Here is a 22,739-nt window from a genome sequence, read left to right as displayed (position 1 = left end):
TATACGAAAATCTTTTCTATAGAAACTAATAAATTATGATGAGAAATCTAACAGTTAAATTTTATATATTCAAAGAATTCATGTGGACTTGTCAAAGAATTTCTAAAACTATTCATCAGCCAAGCGAGGTTAACCGGGTCGTTGGTTTTTCCCCTTCACCATTTCGTGGGTTGTATATGTTCCAAGAAGATAATGCCAGCTGGCAAATATTCAATCAACGGTCCCGATTAACTCCCATCGATCCATGCTGACGTGGAATATGCTCCTTCATATACAGAGCCTGCTCTCTCTTTATCTCTCTAAACCACAGAACAATCTCTCCGTCTCTGAAATAGAATCCACGGATCGAAGATTTTTTTTTGTTGAGAAAAAGCTTTTTTTTTTGCTCAAATGGGATTTGGGTATTTCTGGGTTTAAGATCTCTTTCTATTTCCCATCTTCTTCTTCATATTCACGAATTCTTTTGCTCTTATTGTTCTTCCAGCGATGGTTTCGTTCTTTGAACTCTTCTACGGGGAAGCGAGTGTAACAGAGTGGGAGAAAGAAAGATAAAAGTAGCACGTGGTTATATACATATACACATATATTTATACATATATATAGATAGATAGATAGATACAGACATACTGCTTCGCCGGAGAAGAAGACTTCTGTTGCAGTAGTGAAGAACCAGCAGCGATTCAGAGCAAAAAGGTTCCTCCTTTCACATATACTCGAACAAATACATATACATACACATATATATACACATCTACATGTATAGAACTATGGTTTTGTGAGCCGAACAGAGTAAAAAGGTTCATCCTTTTTCAACCACACATACGCAAATACATACATATCTACGCCGTGTGTGTGTATATATATGGATATGTGGTATGCCGTTTTCTTACAGGGGAAATATCGATGTCTGGAGCAACAACAATGATGGCCGAATCGAAACCAGAGATCGAGATGGCGGAGTGCGAATGCTGCGGTCTGACGGAGGAATACACGACGGCGTACATCGATAACGTACGGACGATCTACGCCGGAAAATGGATCTGCGGCCTCTGCTCCGAGGCCGTCAACTACGGAGGAGGAGTCGCCGGAGTTGAAGAGGCTTTGGCCGGACACATGAGGTTCTGCGGTGAGTTTCGTTCATCGCCGCCGACGAACGTGGATGTTATATCGGCGTTAATGCAGTTATTCCGGCGGAAAATCCTGGGCCCGCCGAGGAAGGCGAGGTCGGCGCCTGCGAGTTCGGCGAATAGCGGCGGCGGGGGACCGCCTTGCTCGGCGGTGCTTGTTCAGACGGGGAGTTGTTTGCCCACGTTGTCCGGCGGCGCGTAGGCCAAAATAATCAATCTCCGGCCAGAAATTCGCCGGTTTTACCTGTCGGATTGTTTCCGGCGGGAGATAATTGGTCGGTGAGATGAAGTCAAACTGTTTCGTAAGAGAGGAAGAGTGTCGTGTCGGTTTTGCCATTTTTTGTGTGTGAAAATAAAATAAACAAAAATAGTAAGTAATTTTTTTACTAAAAAAAATGGGATTTGATTTGACGGAGGGATACACATTGTGTCCGTGTATTGATTGTTGTGTGTTGAATGTGTCCACATTGAGATGGGTTGTCGATTTTCAGGATCATTGTAGCAATTGTAAATAATCACAGTTACAAGTTTACGTATATAAACGTTTGCTTAGTGTTACTTTAATGCATGATATTTAATTATTTATCGTGTTTGAAATCACAGAATTACCTTTTTAGCAAATATTACTGAAATCGTATTTATTTTATAAACCCAAATAAATTCTCGCCCCACCCAAAAAAAAAAAATCTCCATATTTAAATCATTTCTTAATCTGTGCATGTCACAAAATTTTTACCATTCAAAATTATGATTTAGTTCTTATAGATTATAAAATTATGAACAGTAGTTATATTGACGAATTGAAAATAACATTTTTTAATCAAATTTTGGAACGGATCAATTAATAAAAACAAATGAAATTTGAATATCGAGAATATCTTTCGTGTGAATTTTTTTTGTTAAAAAGTTTGTTAGAAGTGATTATCTCGGATAATCAAAATCAAGTTGGTTAACCAAATAATGAATTTGTAGTCATTCATATCAAGAAAATTTCATTCAATTAGTTTGCTTAGTCTTTGCATAATTATTATTTTTTTATGATTGAATTGTTTTAATCAATAGCTTAAATTAGAAGCATAATTACGTGGATTACGTTAAGTCAAATAATATTACTTAAAAATAAATAATCATTATTAGCCATATGAGTCGTGATATCTTATTATAGCTAAAAATATTAAATTTGGATTAGAGTGGGGATTAATAGTCAGACTTTCTTCTGTATAATCATTTGATACACAAACATTATTTGGATAAGTCTAGTTATGTCACGTCCATGTCCACGTCCATTGATGCTTCCACACATTTTCCTGCTTTCTCATGTTACAATTTTGTTTACACAATCAACACCTTTCATCGAAATTTAATCATTTTTAAATATATATATATAATCAAAATGTTAACTATGTCTAATTCTGAATAAATCTTGTACTTTTTTAATATAGGGAAAATCACATACAACAGAATTTGTAAAAAAAATCTGAAATAAATAAACAAACTTTAAAATTTTAAATAATATACAAGAACTCTTGTTAATTTTTAGAGTAAAGCCTTAACTTCTAAGAAATTTCCAAAAAAATCATATTATAGTGGTATTTGAGTGTCATTTAAAAGTCTAAATTTTAATTTTATGGTGATTTTTAAAAATAATTTTAAAATTTATGATTTATTTTCATTATTTTTAAAAACAAATTAGAGTTTAATATAGGGGTTGGGAAAATGTATTTATCTAGGAATTTTAATCTTCGTATATTTATTTGGGATTTTTTTACAAATTTGTGTATTAATATGCTATTTTTCCATTAATATATGTAAATATTATAGTATTTATTTTGACTCTAATTAAAATATCTTTATGATGATAAATAATATAACATATGTTAACTTGATTTGAAATTATATTAATTAATTAAAACTATAGATCTTATGGATGTTTTTATGGATAGAAATTTAAGATTTATAAATGGTTAAGATTTTAATACTAATAATAATAAAAAGTTTTTAAAGTTCAGCTTCTTCACGTTTTGGAAACTATTCTTATTATTATATTTTAATTTATGTTTGTTTCAGAATCTCTGATAGATTTTGTTGTTATTGACTGAATAACAAAATATTTGGTCTGCGCAATAAATAATATAATATGCTATAGTGATAGATTCTAGGAATGTATCATTCATTTGTTTGTTATCAAACCGGTTTTCGCACAATTGAACCGGTTTTCGATAACCAAACCAGACATCGTATGAAATACCGGTATTCTAAATATGAATGCGTCCGGGTATAATTGACCCGATTACGATCCGAGTAAGCAGGTGGAGAGTCTCGGGTGAGGTGCAGGACGAGGACGACGAGTACCGCCATAGATTCACACCTCGATTGCACCTATTTCCCCCCTTCTTTTATCTGCGTTATTCGCTATAATACGCGATTCTTCGGTAAGCGCTCGATTCTCGATTGATTTCCGTTGATCGAATCCGGGATCCTAGGGTTTCTGATTCTCAATTTCGTATGCGATTGGTTCAAACGAGGTTCATGATATACCCTTTGCTTTTTCCGATAATTTAGGGTTGATAAATTGTGTGGATAAATTATATATACAAGGCTGGGAATGAGAGCGGTGACTTGTCTGTTACGTTCGAGAAATCCCAAATTTCGAGGGATTTTCAATGGCCTCTGTGCTGCCATTCTGTTTCTCTTCTTCTTTGATCGGGGAGATATACTCAGAAACCCTTTCCTAAAGGGCGTGTCTTTCGGTGCTACTCGTGATAGATTCGCCAATGGGTTGAACCAGTTTACTGTAATTCGTCGGCATATGAGTGAATTTGACACGAATGTGTCGAATTCGATCACTGGTTCTGGTAATATCAGCTTGAGTGGAGATATCACTGCATTGTGCTCCGGGTTACATCTTCACAAGGGTTATGCTGATCCATGTGAGTTCTTGAAAGCAAACCCTGTCTGCTCTCCAGATGGATACATTGATTACCTCAAGTTTTTCTACTGTTCTTGCGGAGATTTCAGATTCTTGGGTTATATGATGTTGGGTGTTTGGCTTGTTGCTCTGTTTTATCTGTTGGGTAACACTGCCGCTGATTACTTCTGTTGTTCTTTGGAGAAGCTCTCCAAGCTTTGGAGGTTGCCTCCGACTGTTTCTGGTGTTACCCTTCTTCCGCTTGGGAATGGAGCACCCGATGTCTTTGCAAGTATAGCCGCCTTTGTTGGCTCGGACAAAGGCGAAGTCGGGCTTAACAGTGTATTGGGTGGTGCGGTATTCGTCACCTCTGTTGTTGTCGGGATTGTATCGCTTTGTGTGGCGGACAAGGAAGTCAAGATCGATAAGAAGTGCTTCGTTAGAGACTTGAGTTTCTTCCTTTTCACACTTATGTCTTTACTGGTTATTTTGATGGTTGGTAAAGTGACGGTGTGGATTGCCATTGCCTTCGTCTCGATATATGTGGTTTACGCTTTTTTCGTGGCAGCGAATGTAATTCTGAGAAAACATGCTAGGAGGTTGAAACTGGATGTTTTTACGCCTTTGCTTCCCATCCATGGAAGTGTGTTTTCTCCGAACGTTGATGAGGATATTCCCATGGATACCCCCTTGCTAGAGATTGACTCTGAGGATGGTCCACCTCTTCTTCATAGCTCTCTGCCTCAGTGGATGTGGGCTTCAAACGTTGCTATCTACTCGAACCATTTCGCAAAAGTCAGTGTCCAAGATGAAGAAAGACCTCCATGGGGATGGACTGACGAGGATGCAGAGGCCGAGAGCTCACTATTCTCTAAATTCACTTCATTGTTGGAGATTCCACTGACGATTCCAAGACGGTTGACAATTCCGTTGATTGAGGAAGACAACTGGTCAAAGACATATGCTGTTTCAAGTGTCTCGTTGGCTCCTATCCTTCTGGCATTTCTCTGGAGCAGCCGAGACAGTATGAGTTCTCAAGCCCGTTTTCCAGCATACTTCATCGGCATTGTTACTGGCGGTGTGTTTGGTTTTCTTGCATACAAAAACACCGAACCTGATCACCCACCTCGTAGATTCTTGATCCCTTGGGTTCTTGCCGGATTCATCATGAGCATAGTATGGTTCTACATGATAGCTAACGAACTCGTTGCCCTCCTGGTGACATTTGGCACGATCTATGGAATCGACCCGTCTATTCTCGGGCTGACAGTTCTTGCATGGGGAAACTCGATGGGCGATCTCGTATCGAATATAGCATTGTCCATGAACGGTAATGATGGTGTGCAGATAGCTTTTTCAGGATGCTATGCAGGTCCAATGTTCAACACGCTCATTGGGCTCGGGATCTCAATGATTCTCGGGACATTATCGAAGAATCCCGACACATACACGATCCCGGAGGACAAAACCTTGTTCTTCACTCTTGGGTTCCTCGTTTTCGGGTTAACTTATGCTCTTGTGATGTTGCCACGCAACGATATGCGACCAAACAAGGCTCTAGGTATCGGTCTCATAACGATGTATCTGATATTCGTTTCTTTCCGGCTCAGCTCCGCCATGGGATTCATATCGTGGGCGGGTTAGGCACGAGCCCTAATCGCCCGGGTCGACGTTATAACGGGCTCGATCGGATTAAGGGATTTCGGGTCTTATATATATCTCTGTTTAACTAGCTATTCAGCTTCTGTACATCACCAATGGAACATCTATGTAGTAGGAGAAAAGATGGTAAGTGTCAAAGAACAGAGGCCACGGATTCTGAGAAGATTTGTGTATGTAATATTATATAATTCATTTTCGGCCATGCAAAATGATAGGATAGGAGTGGTCATTTCGGGTTTCAGTTCAATTTTTTATTCGGTTTATTTCGGGTTCGAATATTATTCGGGCGAAATGGCCACCCCTAGAATAGTTTCAATATGGGTTTCGTTATATGGGCTTTTATTGTTTATGGGCCGAGTTAATGATCCGTAATTGAGCCCAATTGATGTGTTGCATGCTGCCACGTCACGTCGTGGTGTGAGATCATCAACCCATTTCATGGGGGGTATTATTGATATGGGTGGATCCAAAAATAATTATAATTGGAGATAATAATAAGTTTATTTTAATTTTTTTAAGAGCGAATTTAAATTTCATTATGTAGATATTTAACAATTTTTATTTAAAAATTTATAAAATTTATAATGAATTGGTGTCTGTCCATGGTGGGTATATCTTCTTATATTATGTAAAACACCATAACCCATAATTATTAGTCACCATCATATGAGTCTAGTAAATAATGGAAACAATCATATATATATATATATATATATATATGTGTGTGTGTGTGTGTGTTTTTTGTTATAAGTAATATGATTATCGTTCTTATGACATAATATGAAAGAATATTAGGTTAAAATTTGAAATTTATTTGTCAAATATTGTTGATGATATTGAATAGTGATGGTGGATCATCGTAGAATTGCTAAGTCATCGCACATCGTCTTCAAACCACTTAAAATATTACATGCTGATAGCCCAACCAACTATCAATAAATTTTTATTTAAAAGTATTCAAACCTTCATCCCTACTAATCTTTCAAATATATGCTATGTTCATACATATAATTTAACATAAATTTTTTTACAACATCGTTGTTATGTTATTCTATACTTTAATATTAATTATGCATTGTATTTTAATTTCTAATGAAAAAATTGACTAGCAAATCGTATTACTTTTAAATTAACGAAAAAATCGTGTACGAATATTAACTAAAATAAAACTATTAGTCAAATCGGTAAAGGCCATACTACTATTTTTATCCGATAAACGTCTTGTAATAATTTTATTTATTAAAAATAAAAAAGGATTATATGGGTCCCAAGAGCAATGTACTTATGTGCCGCCATATGGACCAAGACATCATGTAGAAGCTTATCTACATACGTAATATATATGTATATATAATCAGAAAACAGATATGTCTTAGCATATGTCGAAGAGGAGGCCCATCAACCATATTGACATTTTTTAAAATCATTGATCTGATTTAGTTATGTTCTATTTAAGACAAGACATTAAAAAACATGTTAGAATCCATGGGTCCTATTCTAGCCATACGACAACCATTGACAGTCATATGGTTTGTGTATATGTTTTATGTGTGTATTGATATATACATACACACACATATATATATATATATATATTGTAGATTAAAGTTTTGATTCAAAAAGTACATATTATTAATAGCTTATTATGTTTTTTAAAAATATAATACTTACTTTTTAAAGCAAAATACATGACAAAAATAATATGATATTATTTTGATGTTTTGTATGATAAAAGTGTAAAATTTTAATATGATGGTTTTCGATAAATTTATGAAAATCTATCAGAATTGGATATGGTTTTACATAATTCACACAATTCGAAAATAATATATATATATATATATATATATATCAAATAAGAATTGTACCTAAATCCATTTTGTAGCGGAATAACTTGGAAGAACAAACTAAAATAGTTTTTTGTTTGTTTTCTCTCCTTTCACCCTAACTTTGATAGTTTTTTCGATAGATAAAATATGAACCAAATTTCTATTATTTATAGGGTAAGGAGAGGGGAATAAACTTAAATACCCATAAACTTCAACACCATAATAAACTCATTTCCATCAATGTAGTCAAGATCATATTGAAGTTTAAAACCCAAAATTACATGGGCCATTAAAATGTTATATTTCCAACATTCTCCCACTTGACCCCTGTGATGACTTGATGATCTACAATCTTTAAACGTGTAATTTTATATTTTATTTATCTATCATCGATAACTTTTATTTGAACAACAAACAATTGAATCTTGGCGGTCACACATCATTTTATTTGAATATGATTCCTTCCAAGTATCACAATCGTTTGTCATCCAAAACCTCTTTTATGGCCAGGAGTAACTATAAAACAATAATATATATTATCTCCATCAACTTCATATGTACACAAATAATTTAATAATAGTATGATTTTCATTAACAGAAACAAAACTTTATTGAATTCAAAATATCATATATAATGAGCAATTATTTAAATTACAGTAATGACTTATCTATAATGTCCATAGCCCCATACGATCAACATGAGCCTTAAAAGTCTTAGGCGGCAATCCTTTAGTTAATGGGTTCACTATCATAAAATCAGTATTGATATGCTCAAATGATACTCTTTGTTTCTGCACTTCTTCTTTGACAGATAAGTATTTTAACTTCATATGCTTAGCACCTTTTGAGTACTTATCATTTTTTGAGAAGAAGATAGTTGCGGAATTATCATAGTAAATTCTTAGCGGCCTAGCTATAGTGTCGACAATCCTAAGCCCTGAGATAAAGTTCCGCAACCATAAAATGTGAACAGTAACTTCAAAACATGCTACAAACTCAGCTTCCATGGTGGAAGCAGCGATGACAGACTGTTTTCCACTCCTCCATGATATTGCTCCTCCGGCAAGTAGAAACAAATATCCAAAAGTCAATTTTCTGGTATCAACACATCCAGCGTAATCTGAATCTGAATAACCAATGACTTCCAGATGATTTGATCTTCTGTATGTGACATATATTCTTTGGTGCCTTGCAAGTACCTTAGAACTTTCTTTGTAGCTTTCTAGTGATTTATTCCGGGATTACTTTGGTACCGCTCTAACATTCCAACAGCAAAGCTGATATCTGGTCAAGTACACGTTTGAGCATACATTAAACTCCCAACCACTGATGCATAAGGAATATTTTCCATTTCCTCGTTCCAATTCATTTTTCGGACATTGTAAATTACTGAATTTGTCCCTTTTCTGAATTGGAACCTTTCCTGCAGAGCATTTATCCATTCTGAATCTTTCTAAGATTTTGTTGATGTAACCTTTCTGAGACAATCCTAACAATCTTTGTGATCTATTTCAGAATATTTCTATTCCTATCACATAGGATTAGGGGTGTCAAACGAGCCAGCTCGGATCATTTCGGGCTCGGCTCATTTGGCTCGGATCGTTTTGGGCTCAGCTCGTTAGGCTCGTTTTCTAACGAGCCAGAAAAACCTCGGCTCAGATCGCTCGCCAGTTTTCCGATCTGAACGAGTCGGCTCGTTGAGCCAAGGATATATAATATTTTTTATTTATATTTATTTTAAATATAATTATAAATTTAAATAAATACATAAAAATTTAATAAAACACCAATATCATTTAATATTTTCAATTATCACTATCATAATAATTAGTATATTTATAATATCATATAAATGATATGAAAAAAATTAATATAAAATTATATTAGAGTTTTTTTATATAAATTTAATTTATTTTAAAAAAAAATATCAGCTCGTTGAGCAGCTCGCCAGCTCGCCGAGCCAGGTTCATTGAACACGTGTTCAATGAGCTCTGACTCGTTAGGCTCGTTTTTTAACGAGCTGAAAAAATTACGGCTCAGATCGCTCGTTTTCTGACGAGCCACGAGCCAGCTCACGAGCCGGGCTCGTTTTGACACCCCTACATAGGATGTCTCGCCCATATCTTTCATATCAAAATTCTTAGAAAGAAACACTTTTACATCATGTAAAATTCTCATGTCATTTGCAGCAAGTAAAATATCATCAACGTATAAGACTAAAATCGCATACTTACTCTCACTAACTTTCATGTAGATACATCGATCAACGATATTTTCTACGAAACCATAAGATGTAATGGTATTATTAAATTTTAGATACCATTGTCGGAAAGCTTGTTTTAGTCCATAAATTGATTTTCTCATCTTACACACTAAATTTTCTTTTCCCGTAGATATAAATCCTTCAGGTTGATCCATATATACTTTTTCTCTAGATCACCATTCAAAAAAACGGTTTTAACATCCATTTGATGAAGCTCTAAATCATAATGAGCAACTAAAGCCAATATAATTCTCAAAGATTCTTTCTTAGAAACCGGAGAGAAAGTCTCTTTATAGTCTGTGCCTTCCTTTTGGGTGTAACCTTTGGCAATAAGTCGGGCTTTATACCTTTTGATATTACCACGTGAGTCAAGCTTGGTCTTACAAACCCATTTACAATCGACTTTCTTTGCACCTTCCGGTAAATCTACTAAGTCCCAGACATTATTGTCGTTCATGGATTTTAATTCTTCTTTCACAGCATCAAACCATTTTCCAGAATTACAACTATTCATGGATTGTTTAAATGTAGACGGATCATTATCAATGCTTAAGTCACATTCATGTTCTAGAGTATAAACCACATAATCATCTGAGATCGCAGATCTCCTTTCCCTTTCAGATCGTCTCAAGATGATCGGTGGTTCATTAATCTCTTCTGGTAACTGGTTCATTAATAATGCCCTCATTATGTGGGTTTTCGACGTGCTCTTGTTGTACTGGAATATCACGAGACATTGATGTGAATTTCGGTACAAGAACAACAGAAGGGATATCCGGTGTGAAAATACTATCCCGGATCTCTTCTATGCCAACTTTTCGTGATTCATCACTCCCACTGATTTGACCATTTTCAATGAACCTTGCATTGCCAGTCTCCATAATTCTCGTACTATGGTTAGGACAATAAAATATAAATCCTTTAGACTTTTCTAGATAACCAATGAAAAATCCACTGATTGTCTTAGGATCAAGCTTCTTTTCATGTGGATTGTACACTCTTATTTCTGCTTGGCAACCCCAAATATGCAGGTGTCTTAAACTCGGTTTCTTTCCTGTCCACAGTTCATAAGGTGTTTTAGGGATTGTTTTGCTAGGAACACGATTAAGCAGATAGTTGTCGTTTTTAATGCATACATCCACAATGAGAGAGGTAAAGAGCTATTACTTATCATGCTCCTAACCATATTCATTAATGTACGATTTCGTCTTTCTACTACACCATTTTGTTGCGGTGCATCGGGCATTGTGTATTGTGCACAAATACCCTTACTTTCGAGGAATTTCGCAAATGGACCTGGACATTGTCCAGTCTTATTATATTTTCCATAATACTCTCCACCTCTATCGGATCTCACAACTTTAACCCTTTTATCTAACTGTCTCTCAACCTCATTAATGAACACTTCAAATATGTTCACAGATTGAGATTTATCATACAGAAGATAAGTGTAACAGTGAGTAATCATCGATAAAAGTAATAAAGTACCTTTCTCCACCCCGCGTGAAAATATCAAAAGGACCACAAATATCAGTGTGAATTAATTCTAGAAGTTGAGTGCTTCTTGTGGCCGCTTTCTTTACAGTATGTTTTGACTGTTTTCCTTTGATACAGTCAATACATACCCCTAAGTCACTAAAATCCAAACATGGTAAAATTTCATTCTTCAACAATCTTGTTAACCTTTCTTTGGATATATGACCTAATTTTTTATGTCACAATAAAGCCGAACTTTCATTGTTAGGTGTACTACGTTTAACGTCCATAATATTTTCAACATTAAACAAGGATTCTTCAATAACATTCGATTCAAAGCTAACTAAAATATTATGTTTATCTTTGCTTTCGAACCATCCCTTTCTTTTCTGACGATCTTTCTTAATGTGTCCAGTTTTTTTACAGAAAAAACACTTGACTTCTTTCCGGACTTGGCTCACATTATCTTTTATTGGAGCCTTATCCTTTTTTTTGTCATTTTTTTCTGGTTTTCTTTTATTGCTGTCGGCATTAGTTTCAACTGTAAGATGAACAGAATGTTCTTTCACCTTCTTTAATCTCTCTTCCTCCTGTATGAGCATGGCCTTCAATTCCTGAAAGTTCCATTTTTCCTTGATGGTGTTATAATTCACCTGGAACTGACCAAACTCAACAGGGAGAGAGTTAATGATGAACTGGACCAGAAATGTCTCATTAACATCCATTCTCATAGCTTTCAACTTTGCCTCCATATTAGACGTGTTAGTCACATGATCATGGATAGGCTGAGACCAATCAAACTTTAGTCAGCTCGTTCATGAGACTTCCTACAATTGACTTGTCAGCCAGATCCGACTGAGAATACTCTTTAATCTTTTGCATAAATTCCTTTGCACTTCCAGTTTTAGACATCGATGGCTTAACACTTTCTGTCATAGTAATCCTCATCAAGTTCAAACACAACCTATTTGATCGCTCCCAGGAATCGAAGTTAATCCTGTCACTTTCTGAGCTTTCATCTGTTATGGATGTTGGCTTTTCATTCAACAATGCATGATCCATATCATTGAAACCTAAATAAAATTGAATCTGTTCAGATCAATCTGCATAGTTAAACCCGTTGAACTTAACAATTCTATTGCCAGAAGCCATAAGGTTAAGTGAAGCTGAAATATTATAAATATTTATCCATTAGTATATTTCAAAAGTAACAATAATATGTGCTAAAATTCACCTTTGGGCAATACTTCAATACATACATACAATTATTGATGCAAAATATACTTTAATGGAAATCATAATACTACCGGTTAAATAAGAATGCAATCTTTGGACATACATACTTATTAACCAAAAATTATGTCCCTCTAATATTATTAATCATATGCATCGATCCATCTTTGGATGATCTAATAGCAATATAATAAATAATTATAATTATTCAATTATTTATTTTATGTCATACATTAGCATCCTTTCATTATGAAAAATTAAAACATATATATTTAGTTTGAATATTTATTTTAATTTAAACTAGGTCACTTTGGTGTCTAACAAGTTTAAAATATAAAACAAATAAAAATATTTTTAATCTCCATATAACATGTATCCACATAGTTAATTTCATAAAGTATATAAATTATTATCCATACAAATTACTATATGGTATATTAATGCATAATATATATACTTATATGAAGATACAATAATAATAATACATATTGATATGTATTATAAAAACATAGAAGTTATCAATATTAATATTTCACTATAAATTTATTAATTTATTTGAAACCATCTTTATTGTTCAAATTTAGAACTCGCATTTGATATAATTAAAATGATCTTTAATATAGTTGATATGTATATGACATTTTATAATTTTATGTTAACTTTTCATACACGTAAGTTTATATGTTCATATGTTCAAGACATATATATATTACTATTATTATATAATAGTTACGGATATTCATATATATTAATTCATATATATATTTATATACTTTAATTTCTATTATGATACTTTTTTATGACACATTTTTTAAAAAATATAATATCCATATACTATGCATATTAAAATTTCGAAACTGTAATCGATAAATTATGATAAAACAAAACGCATGCTCTGATATCAAATGTAAAATTTTAATATGATGTTTTTCGATAACTTTATAAAAATTCATCAGAATTGGATACGGTTTTACATAATTCACACAATTCGAAAATAATATACATATACATATCAAATAAGAATTGTACCTGAATCCATTTTGCAGTTGAATAACTTGGAAGAACAAACTAAATAGTTTCTTGTTTGTTTTCTCTCCTTTCACCCTAACTTTGATAGTTTTTTCGATGGATAAAATATGAACCAAATGTCTATTATTTATAGGATAAGGAGAGGGGAATAAACTTAAATACCCATAAACTTCAATACCATAATAAACTCATTTCCATCAATGTAGTCAAGATCATATTGAAATTTAAAATCCAAAATTACATAGGCTATTAAAATGTTATATTTCCAACAAAAAAGAATCTATAATGGTCTTATATTATTATACTTGATCCAAAACCAATCAAATAAATTTTAATACTCGTTAATAATTACTTTTGTTTTATCTTGGTATGGGTTATTGCATGTTATTCCAAAATTATTTATCTTATCAAATCTTAGTGTGTGTGTGTGTCTTGAATAAGATAATAGTATATTACTTGGATCGCAGGGTATATATATATATATAATGGGATGATGATTCTGCAATGATGAAGAAGTAATATAACAAAGAGGGAAACCATATACATAATCCTCGAACTCTTATTTTATTCAGAGATGAGAACAAACAAACATCATGTGCTGCTGCCCATTTCCTTATTAACTTAATCTTATTCTCCTTAATGATGATTATTATAAATCATATATGTTGATTACAGTTAATTTATAAAATTAAACATATATTATTTAGCATTCTAAAACCAACCGAACCTAAAAAAATATTACCCTTTTCTGTACATATTCTAATATCATCCATTTTGAAATAGTTTGATATAGAGTTAAAACGTACATAATCTTTTGTTGCATTAGAAAATAATGATTTTAAACATTATATATATATATATATATGGAAATCAAACTGAAAATATTAACAAATCAAAATTATTATTATAAATTCCTACCCGGAAGAATATTTTCAGAAGAACGTCACATGAAGTGTCAGTGATAAAAGAAAATGTTTAAATAAAAAACCTTATATTATATGTGTTTGTATATACAAGTTCCATACACCATCTTTAACCACCATCTCTCTTCTTAGTTCTTATAATACAACTCTCTCACAAGTAACAACACAACACACACATATACAAACGCAAACATACACACATAATATATATATATGGCATCCATCACCTCCGCCGTGTTCCGGTGGCCGCAGATCCGCCGGAAGATCCATCTCCGGCGGAGGAAGCCTCCGGCGATACGACTGGGAGGGAAGCCACGTGGAGAGCTGTCGCCGGTGAAGAGGATGGTGAGGAGGATGAGGCTGAAGTGGATGAGGCTGCGCTACGTGAGACTCGTGAGGAAGATCAAGGGGTATTATCGTAATTTACTGAAGGAATTAGCTGGCGCCGGCGCCGGATTCGAGGCCATTCAGCAGCGGATGGCGGTGGAGGCGGCGGCGTTCGCCGTCCCCGGCCTCGGCCTCTCCTTCTCCTCCATGTCCGGTCACGACCGTGCTCGACACTGTTATTCTCTTGTATAGTTTTACTCTTTATTTCAATTTATCTTTTATTTATTTTGAGTATTTGTTTCATTTAATTGTTGTATTTTTACCATTATAGGTTTTAATTCTTTTTTTTTAATTGAATGAGTATCCAATGGAAAGTGAAACTTTATTATATAGGATTAGTTTGTACCAAACCGATCAAAATACTAATTAATCCTTATGAAATTGGATTTTGATCCTTATGAAAGGCTTGTAGGTTCAAATTGTATTAATTTTGCTTTGACCTTGCTTTTTTGTTATAAAAATGGTATCTATTTGATTAGTATTTTAAATTTTATGGAATATAATTTCTATAACTTTTTTCTATATTTTCTCTCTCTTCAATTACCATTTTTATAGTGAAATTTAAATTAATTAAATTTATTTCAAAAAAAATTACATATCTATCTATTTCTAAATCAAATTTAATTGAGATACAAATTACAATCGACTGGACGAAAATAATTTAATCGGAATACAATTATATAAAATTAAAATCTAACTACAATATCTAGGTATACAGTAATATAATTAGCACTCAATTAAAAAAATAATGAGTTGTACAATTCATTACATCATTCATGACAAAAGGATTTATTATTATTATTAGGGATAATTGATATTTTAATGGGATTTTGAACGATTGCGTTTAGATTTGAGAATCTCCGTGGCTGAATAAGGTCATGTTCTATTACCACTTTCCAGATGGACCATCGGATCGACCATAACTTGATTGCGAATCATATTATTGAAATTTCTATAGATCCAAGCAAAATTTTTTATAACATCTTTAATATATATATATATATATATAGTTCTTTTGTCAACAGAAGTAAAATAATTTTGAATTTTTAAACAACGAGAAAGAAAAAACTAGCTGAAGGTTAAAAAAATGGCAAATCAAACATACATTAATATTTTCATATAAAATCAAATTTCTAAAGCTGTGACCAATCACGTTTGCAAATTTCAAGATCGTTATTTAAAAAAAAAACATAATTATATCGATTGTGATTTTTGCATCAGTTTTTTATTTTATTTTTATTAGGATTTCATTTGTTTAAAAATATTTAGTTTCATATTTGATATTCTTTTTCATTTATTTTGTTAATAACTTTTACATCATATTTGTATTCCATTCATTTGCATGGATTTATTTCAACCTTTTTAGGAAAAATCTCATAAAAATACCCAAATTTTATAAAGTATACCAACAAAATACATCAACTTTTAACTTAACAAATAAATAATCAAATTTTGAAATGTGTCAAAAAAATACATCAACTTCTCAAAACGACAGCAATACACGGACCTCAATTACACCGTCTATGATTTTATTTAAAATATTTGAAATTATTTCGTACAAGAACTTTAATTAATAGATATTAAACGAAATTTTATATTCGATCCTTAACTGTCAATATATAAGAATTTGCTTTCAATTTTAAGAGTTGAGATATTTTTTTGGTATATTTAAATATTCGGTGTATTTATTTACAAAATTAAAAATTTATATAATTTTTTTTGACACATTTTATAAAATTATGGGTCATTTCGAAGAGTATAATTATGCTTAATGTGCAAATAATTTTAAAAAAAAATAGCAGTCTTCTGATTCAATATTTGGACTCGGTAGTCCATTAAACAAATGGGCCAAGACCAGGCCGCTACAAGCATTTCCAAGTAGTGTCCAACCATACTGGGCCCCCATCAATTGTTCAATAAAACGATGTCGTTCATCACTATAACAATACGATATGTATAGATATGAAATACGTATTTTAAAAGTAGAAACCTCTAAAACTGTGTTTACAGTAGTAAAGAAATTAACCCTTTTATTGGTTTTCATAATACCATGCAACGTATGTGAGTACAAGTTACGTATACACCAAACTAATCGAAACACGTCTAGGGTTCCAATGAAAATATCCTCGAGTTCATTTATGATTTGGACATTATATATATGTAGAACACAACTAATCATCTATATATATAAAAAAATCTATATGATATGAGTATAAACCTTAACTCTACTATAAAAAATTATACGTAATCATTTCACACCCAGTCTAAACATATGTACATACTGTAAAATCAATACTATAAAAAACCCGTTTAAATGGGAATTAAATCCTTAATCATTTATCTATTACAACGGATCTAACATTCGATATTGAACGCATCGAAATCAAAATGTGTGTTCCATTGTTGAGTTTTTTTTTTCACATGCATCAAATATATATATATACATACAAGAGCAAGCAAAAACGCAAAGTAAAAACGCAAAGTAAAAGACAAGGGAGCATATTGCGTGAAGGAAAAGAGTGAGGAGGATTATACGACCACGTGCCAAAGTCGTGGGTGGCTTTTGTTTGCACGTTTTTTTTATAGACATCTCCCTTTGTGTGAAAACTCAAAACACACTTCATGTCGTTTTTTGGACCACCTCTCCCCATCATGTTGTTCACGCAAATATAATATCACGTTTCTTTTCATGATTCTGCTATATGTACATATCTAATGAAATAATTGAATCGATTCATAGAATAATGCATGTGGAGTGGAGTTACGTACCAAAAAATATAAAGATGTTATGTAGAGTGAAACATCTAACAAAATATATTTTTTCAAGTTGATCCAACCATATAATATCACGTCCAATATTAGATTTCTTTAGATTTTTTATAATTTTAATTATTTGTATAATTACTTGAAGACTTTTATATATCGAACAAACCTCCGCTTGTAGCAGGTTAAGTTGACCTTCCGACCATGTACAGAACAGGTGAGGCGAATCTGATTTACGGCTGAGATCTAACGCTGGAGAAAAACGAGGTTGAATTAGAGCCGTTGATTTGGTAGAAGATCCCCGTAAGTCCGGGACTGTGACACGTGTACACGGCCGCCAATTCGGACGCGTGTCGTGTCAACTTTGCCCAGTTATGCCACGTGGCGGTTTGTCTTCGCTGTGGCGAGACACGTCGGTGTCCTTATCGAAACCCTCTAGATCTTCGAGAAAGGTTTTGAAGAAAATGAGAAATTAATTAATTTTCTTGATATGTAATTATAATATATTTAGCGAGGGTGTGAGGGTTGGTTGAAATGTCACTGTTGTCCTTTGTAAATTTAAATATAGTTTGATTATTTGCTCATTTTTTAAGTTGAAGAAGTCAACACTTGGATATTAAGTTTTTTTGTTAAAACACTTGGTTATTAAGTTAGACAATAAATGTGATTATTAAATAAATTAAATAGTCGGGAAATAGTAAATGATTTAAAATTTGGAGAAAAATCGATGGAGGGAGTAATTAATAAACCGTTTTTTTTTTTAAAAAAGAAACGTTGCAATGCCCTATAAATCAAGGAAGTATGTTTAAGCATTATAACAAAAAAAAAAAAAGATGCGCATAACATAAAGAACAATATGCCAAAAATAAATTCAAAATACGTTATGACATAGAAAATGATTCCATTAGAATAAATTGGATAATCACGGGGTGAGAAAAAAATGTAGATGGTAATTTTGTTTTTACTGTTATAGGATTATATCTAATTATCTATTATTAAATATTATCCGCGTATAAATTTTCTCACGCGCACTTGACTAAGATATGATTATATCCAAACCCATCTGTCTTGTCGCTTTCACAAACATTAATTAAAAGCCATTTAATAGCTTTGCGCTATTATTAGAATTAATCTTGAATCAAATGGTTTTTTGTCGGGTTTTTTCGTGGCAAATTAAACTTCTAAATTTTCAAAGATTTTGGATTAATTTATATAAAAATTTTTTGGATTAGTTTATTTAAGCTGGCAGTTATACTAAATTACTAATCATCGCCATTAGACAACGACGCTATCCAATTAATAACCCCGCTTTTGTTACTAATCCCGGATAATCACGAAGGGTATTTCCGTAATTCTCGGTCACTGGTCGAACATCAGCCGAATAAGAACACGAAGAGAGTGGGTTGGTTCTCTCGGAAAGCAAATCCGAAGAAGAAAAATATCGATTTCTTTCCTTTTTGCATAGCGTCTTCGACTCTTCTTCTCTTCCCGTAGCTTGTTTTTTTTTTGGTCTCTAATTGGAGTCCCTATCGGTAAATTTTCTAGGTATTTTTCCCAGTTGAATTTCATGCTTGAGCTCGTATAAATTGTACATATCTCAGCTCGATCTGTTCTTCCAATCTATCTAAAATTCTCAGATTTTCAATTTTTTCTCGTTTAGAATCCAATTGGGTGCCTCGGGGATTCGTGTCAAAGCTCGTGGGTTTTGATAAGTCTGTTTGTGTCCCGAGGGAGAGAGAAAAAAAGGAGATTTTTCTAGGGAATCATTCTAACTCTGGGAAATTGACGTGCTTGAGGAGAGTTATTACTGGGTACTAGAAAAAAAGTTCGAATTCGAAAAAAGTTTTTCTGGGTTTCCTTGATCTGTGATCTTTAATTTTGGAATCTGAAGCCTGAACCTAAGGATTCTGCACCAGAATCAGCGGGCTCCAATGGTGGTGGCGACGACGATAGCGCTCTACGCGAGCCCACCGAGCAGCGTTTGCTCCACGCCGCATCAGATCAACGCCCATATCTCCTGTGATCTCGATCTGAATTCCAGGTCGACCTCGTCGGCATCTTCCACGGCGTCTTCGCCGATCGTCGGAGGCCTCTCCTCGCTTTTCTCCGGCGCATCCGTCAAATCAGCGGCGTCCTGCTCATCGTACCCTACCGGAGGAGACGAATCAGCGTCCATACGTCACGATCGGAGCGATGATTTGAAGGATCTGAGCTTGAGCAGCTCGTTCTGTTATTCTCCGACCAAATTCGTTAGTTCCTCGTACCTTAAACGGGATCAAAGCCCCGTCTCGGTGCTTCATGGTCCGGTATCGTGTAGCAGCAGCCCTCCGATGAGAAATTATCGCGATCGGAACCTCGACGGGGGCTTCCATGGTTCGTTCCGCGGAGGAGCTAGCGGACTGTTCAATGGGTTCGTTAGGAATGCGCTTGGTTCGTGCGTGGATTACGATCCTCCGGGATTCGAGATGGCTTCATCGTCGAATTCTGTTCTTGTTGATGAGCTCACTTTCAGAATGGATGTTGGGTTCGGGGAAGATATGATGCAGCCATATGCTAGGGATTTACTGAGACGTGCCCAATTGAGGGACAAGATCTTCGAAGATGAATTCGTGATCAAGGCATTTTACGAGGCAGAGAAAGCTCACAGAGGGCAGGTAGAAGAACCAGAAGGAAGTTTCAAACTTTTCATTTTTTTTTTGCTTTTTTCTATGGCTAATTTTGTGATCTGTCGTGTGTTTTTTTCAGATGAGAGCAAGTGGTGATCCTTACCTGCAGCATTGCGTTGAGACAGCATTGTTGTTGGCAAAGATCGGAGCTAACTCCACTGTTGTTGTGGCGGGTCTCTTACATGATACCATGGATGATTCATTCATGAGCTATGATTATATTCTTAAAACATTTGGAGCTGGAGTTGCTGATTTGGTGGAAGGGGTAAGTGACAAAAGATCTGTTGAATGGTGTGATTTAAGGTTTTTTCACTGTGCCATAGTGTCTGAAAACCATGTTCTTAAGCTGCATTTCCACAAATTTATCGGAGAAGTTTGTAATAATCGAGATCTTGTCCATAGTAGTTTCTTCCAGAACTGATGGATTCATCTTTCATTGTCTGTGGAAAGTCATTGACTTGCCTTCGTTGTGTTTCCCACAGGTTTCCAAGCTTAGCCAACTGAGTAAACTTGCTCGTGAGAACAATACAGCAAGCAAAACAGTAGAAGCTGATCGCTTGCACACTATGTTTCTAGCCATGGCAGATGCAAGGGCTGTCCTTATAAAATTAGCTGACCGTTTACACAACATGATGACACTTTACGCTTTGCCCCCAATTAAGCAGCAGAGGTTTGCAAAGGAGACTCTGGAAATATTTGCTCCGCTCGCTAACCGGTTGGGAATCTCAACTTGGAAAGTCCAGCTGGAGAATCTCTGTTTCAAGCATCTTTACCCAGACCAGCATCACGAGATGTCCTCTAGGCTCGAGGATTTCTTTGATGAAGCCATGATTACTTCTGCAATAGAGAAACTGGAGCAGGCTTTGAAGAGACAAGGCATTTCTTATCATGTCCTGTCCGGACGACACAAGAGCTTGTACAGCATTTACTGCAAAATGTCCAAGTACGTTCTCTTTCATTCTCCCATGCATTTATATGCTCGTTTGGTCTATTGGGTTAGTGAAAAAAGAAATCTTTTTGTCAGTTTAGGTGTTAGTTTCACTAAACATTAGAGCGAGCCACTGATTTTATTGCCCTTTTGTTTCTTCTCCAGGAAAAAGTTAACCTTTGATGAAATTCATGACATTCACGGGTTGCGTTTGATAGTGGACAAAGAGGGAGATTGTTACAAGGCTTTGAGAGTGGTTCACAAGTTGTGGTCTGAAGTTCCTGGGAAGCTTAAAGATTACATAACTCATCCCAAGTTCAACGGGTAAGTAAAGTTCACTTCTTTCATGTTTTCCCCTTCAAGTACAAGTGGTGGTGGCTTAGATACTACAACTCTATCTCTGTTTCTGACTTTGATTTTGAAAAAATTTAGGTACCGATCTTTGCACACGGTCGTGATGGGTGATGGGATGGTACCGCTCGAGGTTCAAATACGAACAAAGGAGATGCATTTGCAAGCGGAATTCGGGTTTGCAGCTCATTGGCGGTACAAGGAAGGTGACTGCAAGCATTCCACGTTTGTGCTTCAGATGGTTGAATGGGCGAGATGGGTCGTGACTTGGCACTGTGAAACGATGAGCAAAGATAGCTCTTCTATTTGCTCTTCGTGTTCCTCCATTAAGCCCCCTTCTTGCAGGTTTCCTTCTCACTCCGTTGACTGCCCGTTTTCGTACAAGCCTCACCGTTGCCAGGACGGACCCGTCTACGTCATCGTCCTCGAGAATGACAAGGTCGGTTTTATCTTCTTTCCGATCTCTCCGGTTTTGTCAGGATGGTCTTTGCTTCGATGTTTCTGCACATGTATGTATATGCTTATGTAGTTATGCCCCTGTTCACATGGCGGATAGATAGATATGTATGTACATTCACGTGCATGATGAACATTCTACGTGCATATATATATAATATACACACATAGATTGAACAATGGTGGTATTTGGATTTGCAGATGTCTGTGCAAGAGTTTCCAGAGGGTTCCACCATTTCGGATCTGCTGAGCCGGGCAGCAGGGCCGGGGAGCTCGAGATGGTCGCTGTACGGGACGATGCCATTACCCGCGAATGAAAAGCTAAGGCCAAAGCTAAACCACGAGCCGGTAAACGATCTCAAGTGCAAGCTGAAGATGGGCGATGTCGTTGAACTGACTCCTTCCATTCCCGACGAGTCTCTGATGGAATACAGAGAAGAGATGCAGCGAATGTACGATCGTGGTCTCGCCTTCTCACGTCCCGACAGTGCAGCTTCCGGCACGATGGTCGGTTGGGGAAGCTGATCACTTCACCTCCTCAGATTCTTGATTTAGAAAAAATCTTTATTCATGTATATATGGGTTATGATTCTGACATTTGTTGTACAGAACGGTCTCTCTAGTTACTGTTTGATTCCCACAGATGATGCAAAGGAACAAAGTATGTATATTCATATAATATAATGTGAACTGTTTGTCATTAGCTCTCCTTTCAACGCTTCTTGGCTTCTTTTCTGG

The 22,739-nt window shown here is 34.9% G+C and overlaps 4 protein-coding genes across 4 annotated transcripts; all 4 read left to right on the top strand.

Moving 5' to 3' along the window:
• Positions 1-315: 315 nt before the first annotated feature.
• LOC104810372 lies at positions 316-1,617 on the top strand. Its single transcript, XM_010536646.2, has 2 exons — positions 316-693; positions 893-1,617. The coding sequence occupies exon 2, from the start codon at positions 904-906 to the stop codon at positions 1,327-1,329; it is 426 nt and encodes a 141-aa protein (XP_010534948.1). The 5' UTR covers positions 316-693; positions 893-903; the 3' UTR covers positions 1,330-1,617.
• A 1,800-nt stretch (positions 1,618-3,417) lies between these two features.
• On the top strand, positions 3,418-5,960 carry LOC104810371 (cation/calcium exchanger 4). The gene is made up of 2 exons (XM_010536645.2): positions 3,418-3,559; positions 3,690-5,960. Exon 2 carries the CDS (start codon positions 3,733-3,735, stop codon positions 5,677-5,679), a length of 1,947 nt encoding a protein of 648 aa, XP_010534947.1. The 5' UTR covers positions 3,418-3,559; positions 3,690-3,732; the 3' UTR covers positions 5,680-5,960.
• An 8,587-nt stretch (positions 5,961-14,547) lies between these two features.
• On the top strand, positions 14,548-15,231 carry LOC104810370. Its single transcript, XM_010536644.2, has one exon. It carries the CDS (start codon positions 14,664-14,666, stop codon positions 15,027-15,029), a length of 366 nt encoding a protein of 121 aa, XP_010534946.1. The 5' UTR covers positions 14,548-14,663; the 3' UTR covers positions 15,030-15,231.
• Positions 15,232-19,531: 4,300 nt separating this feature from the next.
• On the top strand, positions 19,532-22,704 carry LOC104810369 (probable GTP diphosphokinase RSH3, chloroplastic). Its single transcript, XM_010536643.2, has 6 exons — positions 19,532-20,254; positions 20,346-20,531; positions 20,749-21,209; positions 21,360-21,518; positions 21,627-21,984; positions 22,203-22,704. The coding sequence occupies exons 1-6, from the start codon at positions 19,532-19,534 to the stop codon at positions 22,524-22,526; spliced, it is 2,211 nt and encodes a 736-aa protein (XP_010534945.1). The 3' UTR covers positions 22,527-22,704.
• The last annotated feature ends 35 nt before the right edge of the window (positions 22,705-22,739 follow it).

The sequence above is a fragment of the Tarenaya hassleriana genome, unplaced genomic scaffold, assembly GCF_000463585.1.
Source record: "Tarenaya hassleriana unplaced genomic scaffold, ASM46358v1 Cleome18, whole genome shotgun sequence".
NCBI classification, from domain to species: Eukaryota; Viridiplantae; Streptophyta; class Magnoliopsida; order Brassicales; family Cleomaceae; genus Tarenaya; species Tarenaya hassleriana.
The sequence above is the reverse complement of the archived record's forward strand: the minus strand, read 5'-3'. Positions and strand labels throughout refer to the sequence as shown.

Coding starts and splice junctions, on each gene's coding strand:
- LOC104810370 (XM_010536644.2), top strand. CDS start 14,664: ATGGCATCCATCACCTCCGCCGTGTTCCGGTGGCCGCAGATCCGCCGG.
- LOC104810369 (XM_010536643.2), top strand. CDS start 19,532: ATGGTGGTGGCGACGACGATAGCGCTCTACGCGAGCCCACCGAGCAGC. Junction 20,532..20,748: donor TTGCTGATTTGGTGGAAGGG/GTAAGTGACAAA, acceptor TGTTTCCCACAG/GTTTCCAAGCTTAGCCAACT. Junction 21,985..22,202: donor TCGTCCTCGAGAATGACAAG/GTCGGTTTTATC, acceptor TTGGATTTGCAG/ATGTCTGTGCAAGAGTTTCC.
- LOC104810372 (XM_010536646.2), top strand. CDS start 904: ATGTCTGGAGCAACAACAATGATGGCCGAATCGAAACCAGAGATCGAG.
- LOC104810371 (XM_010536645.2), top strand. CDS start 3,733: ATGAGAGCGGTGACTTGTCTGTTACGTTCGAGAAATCCCAAATTTCGA.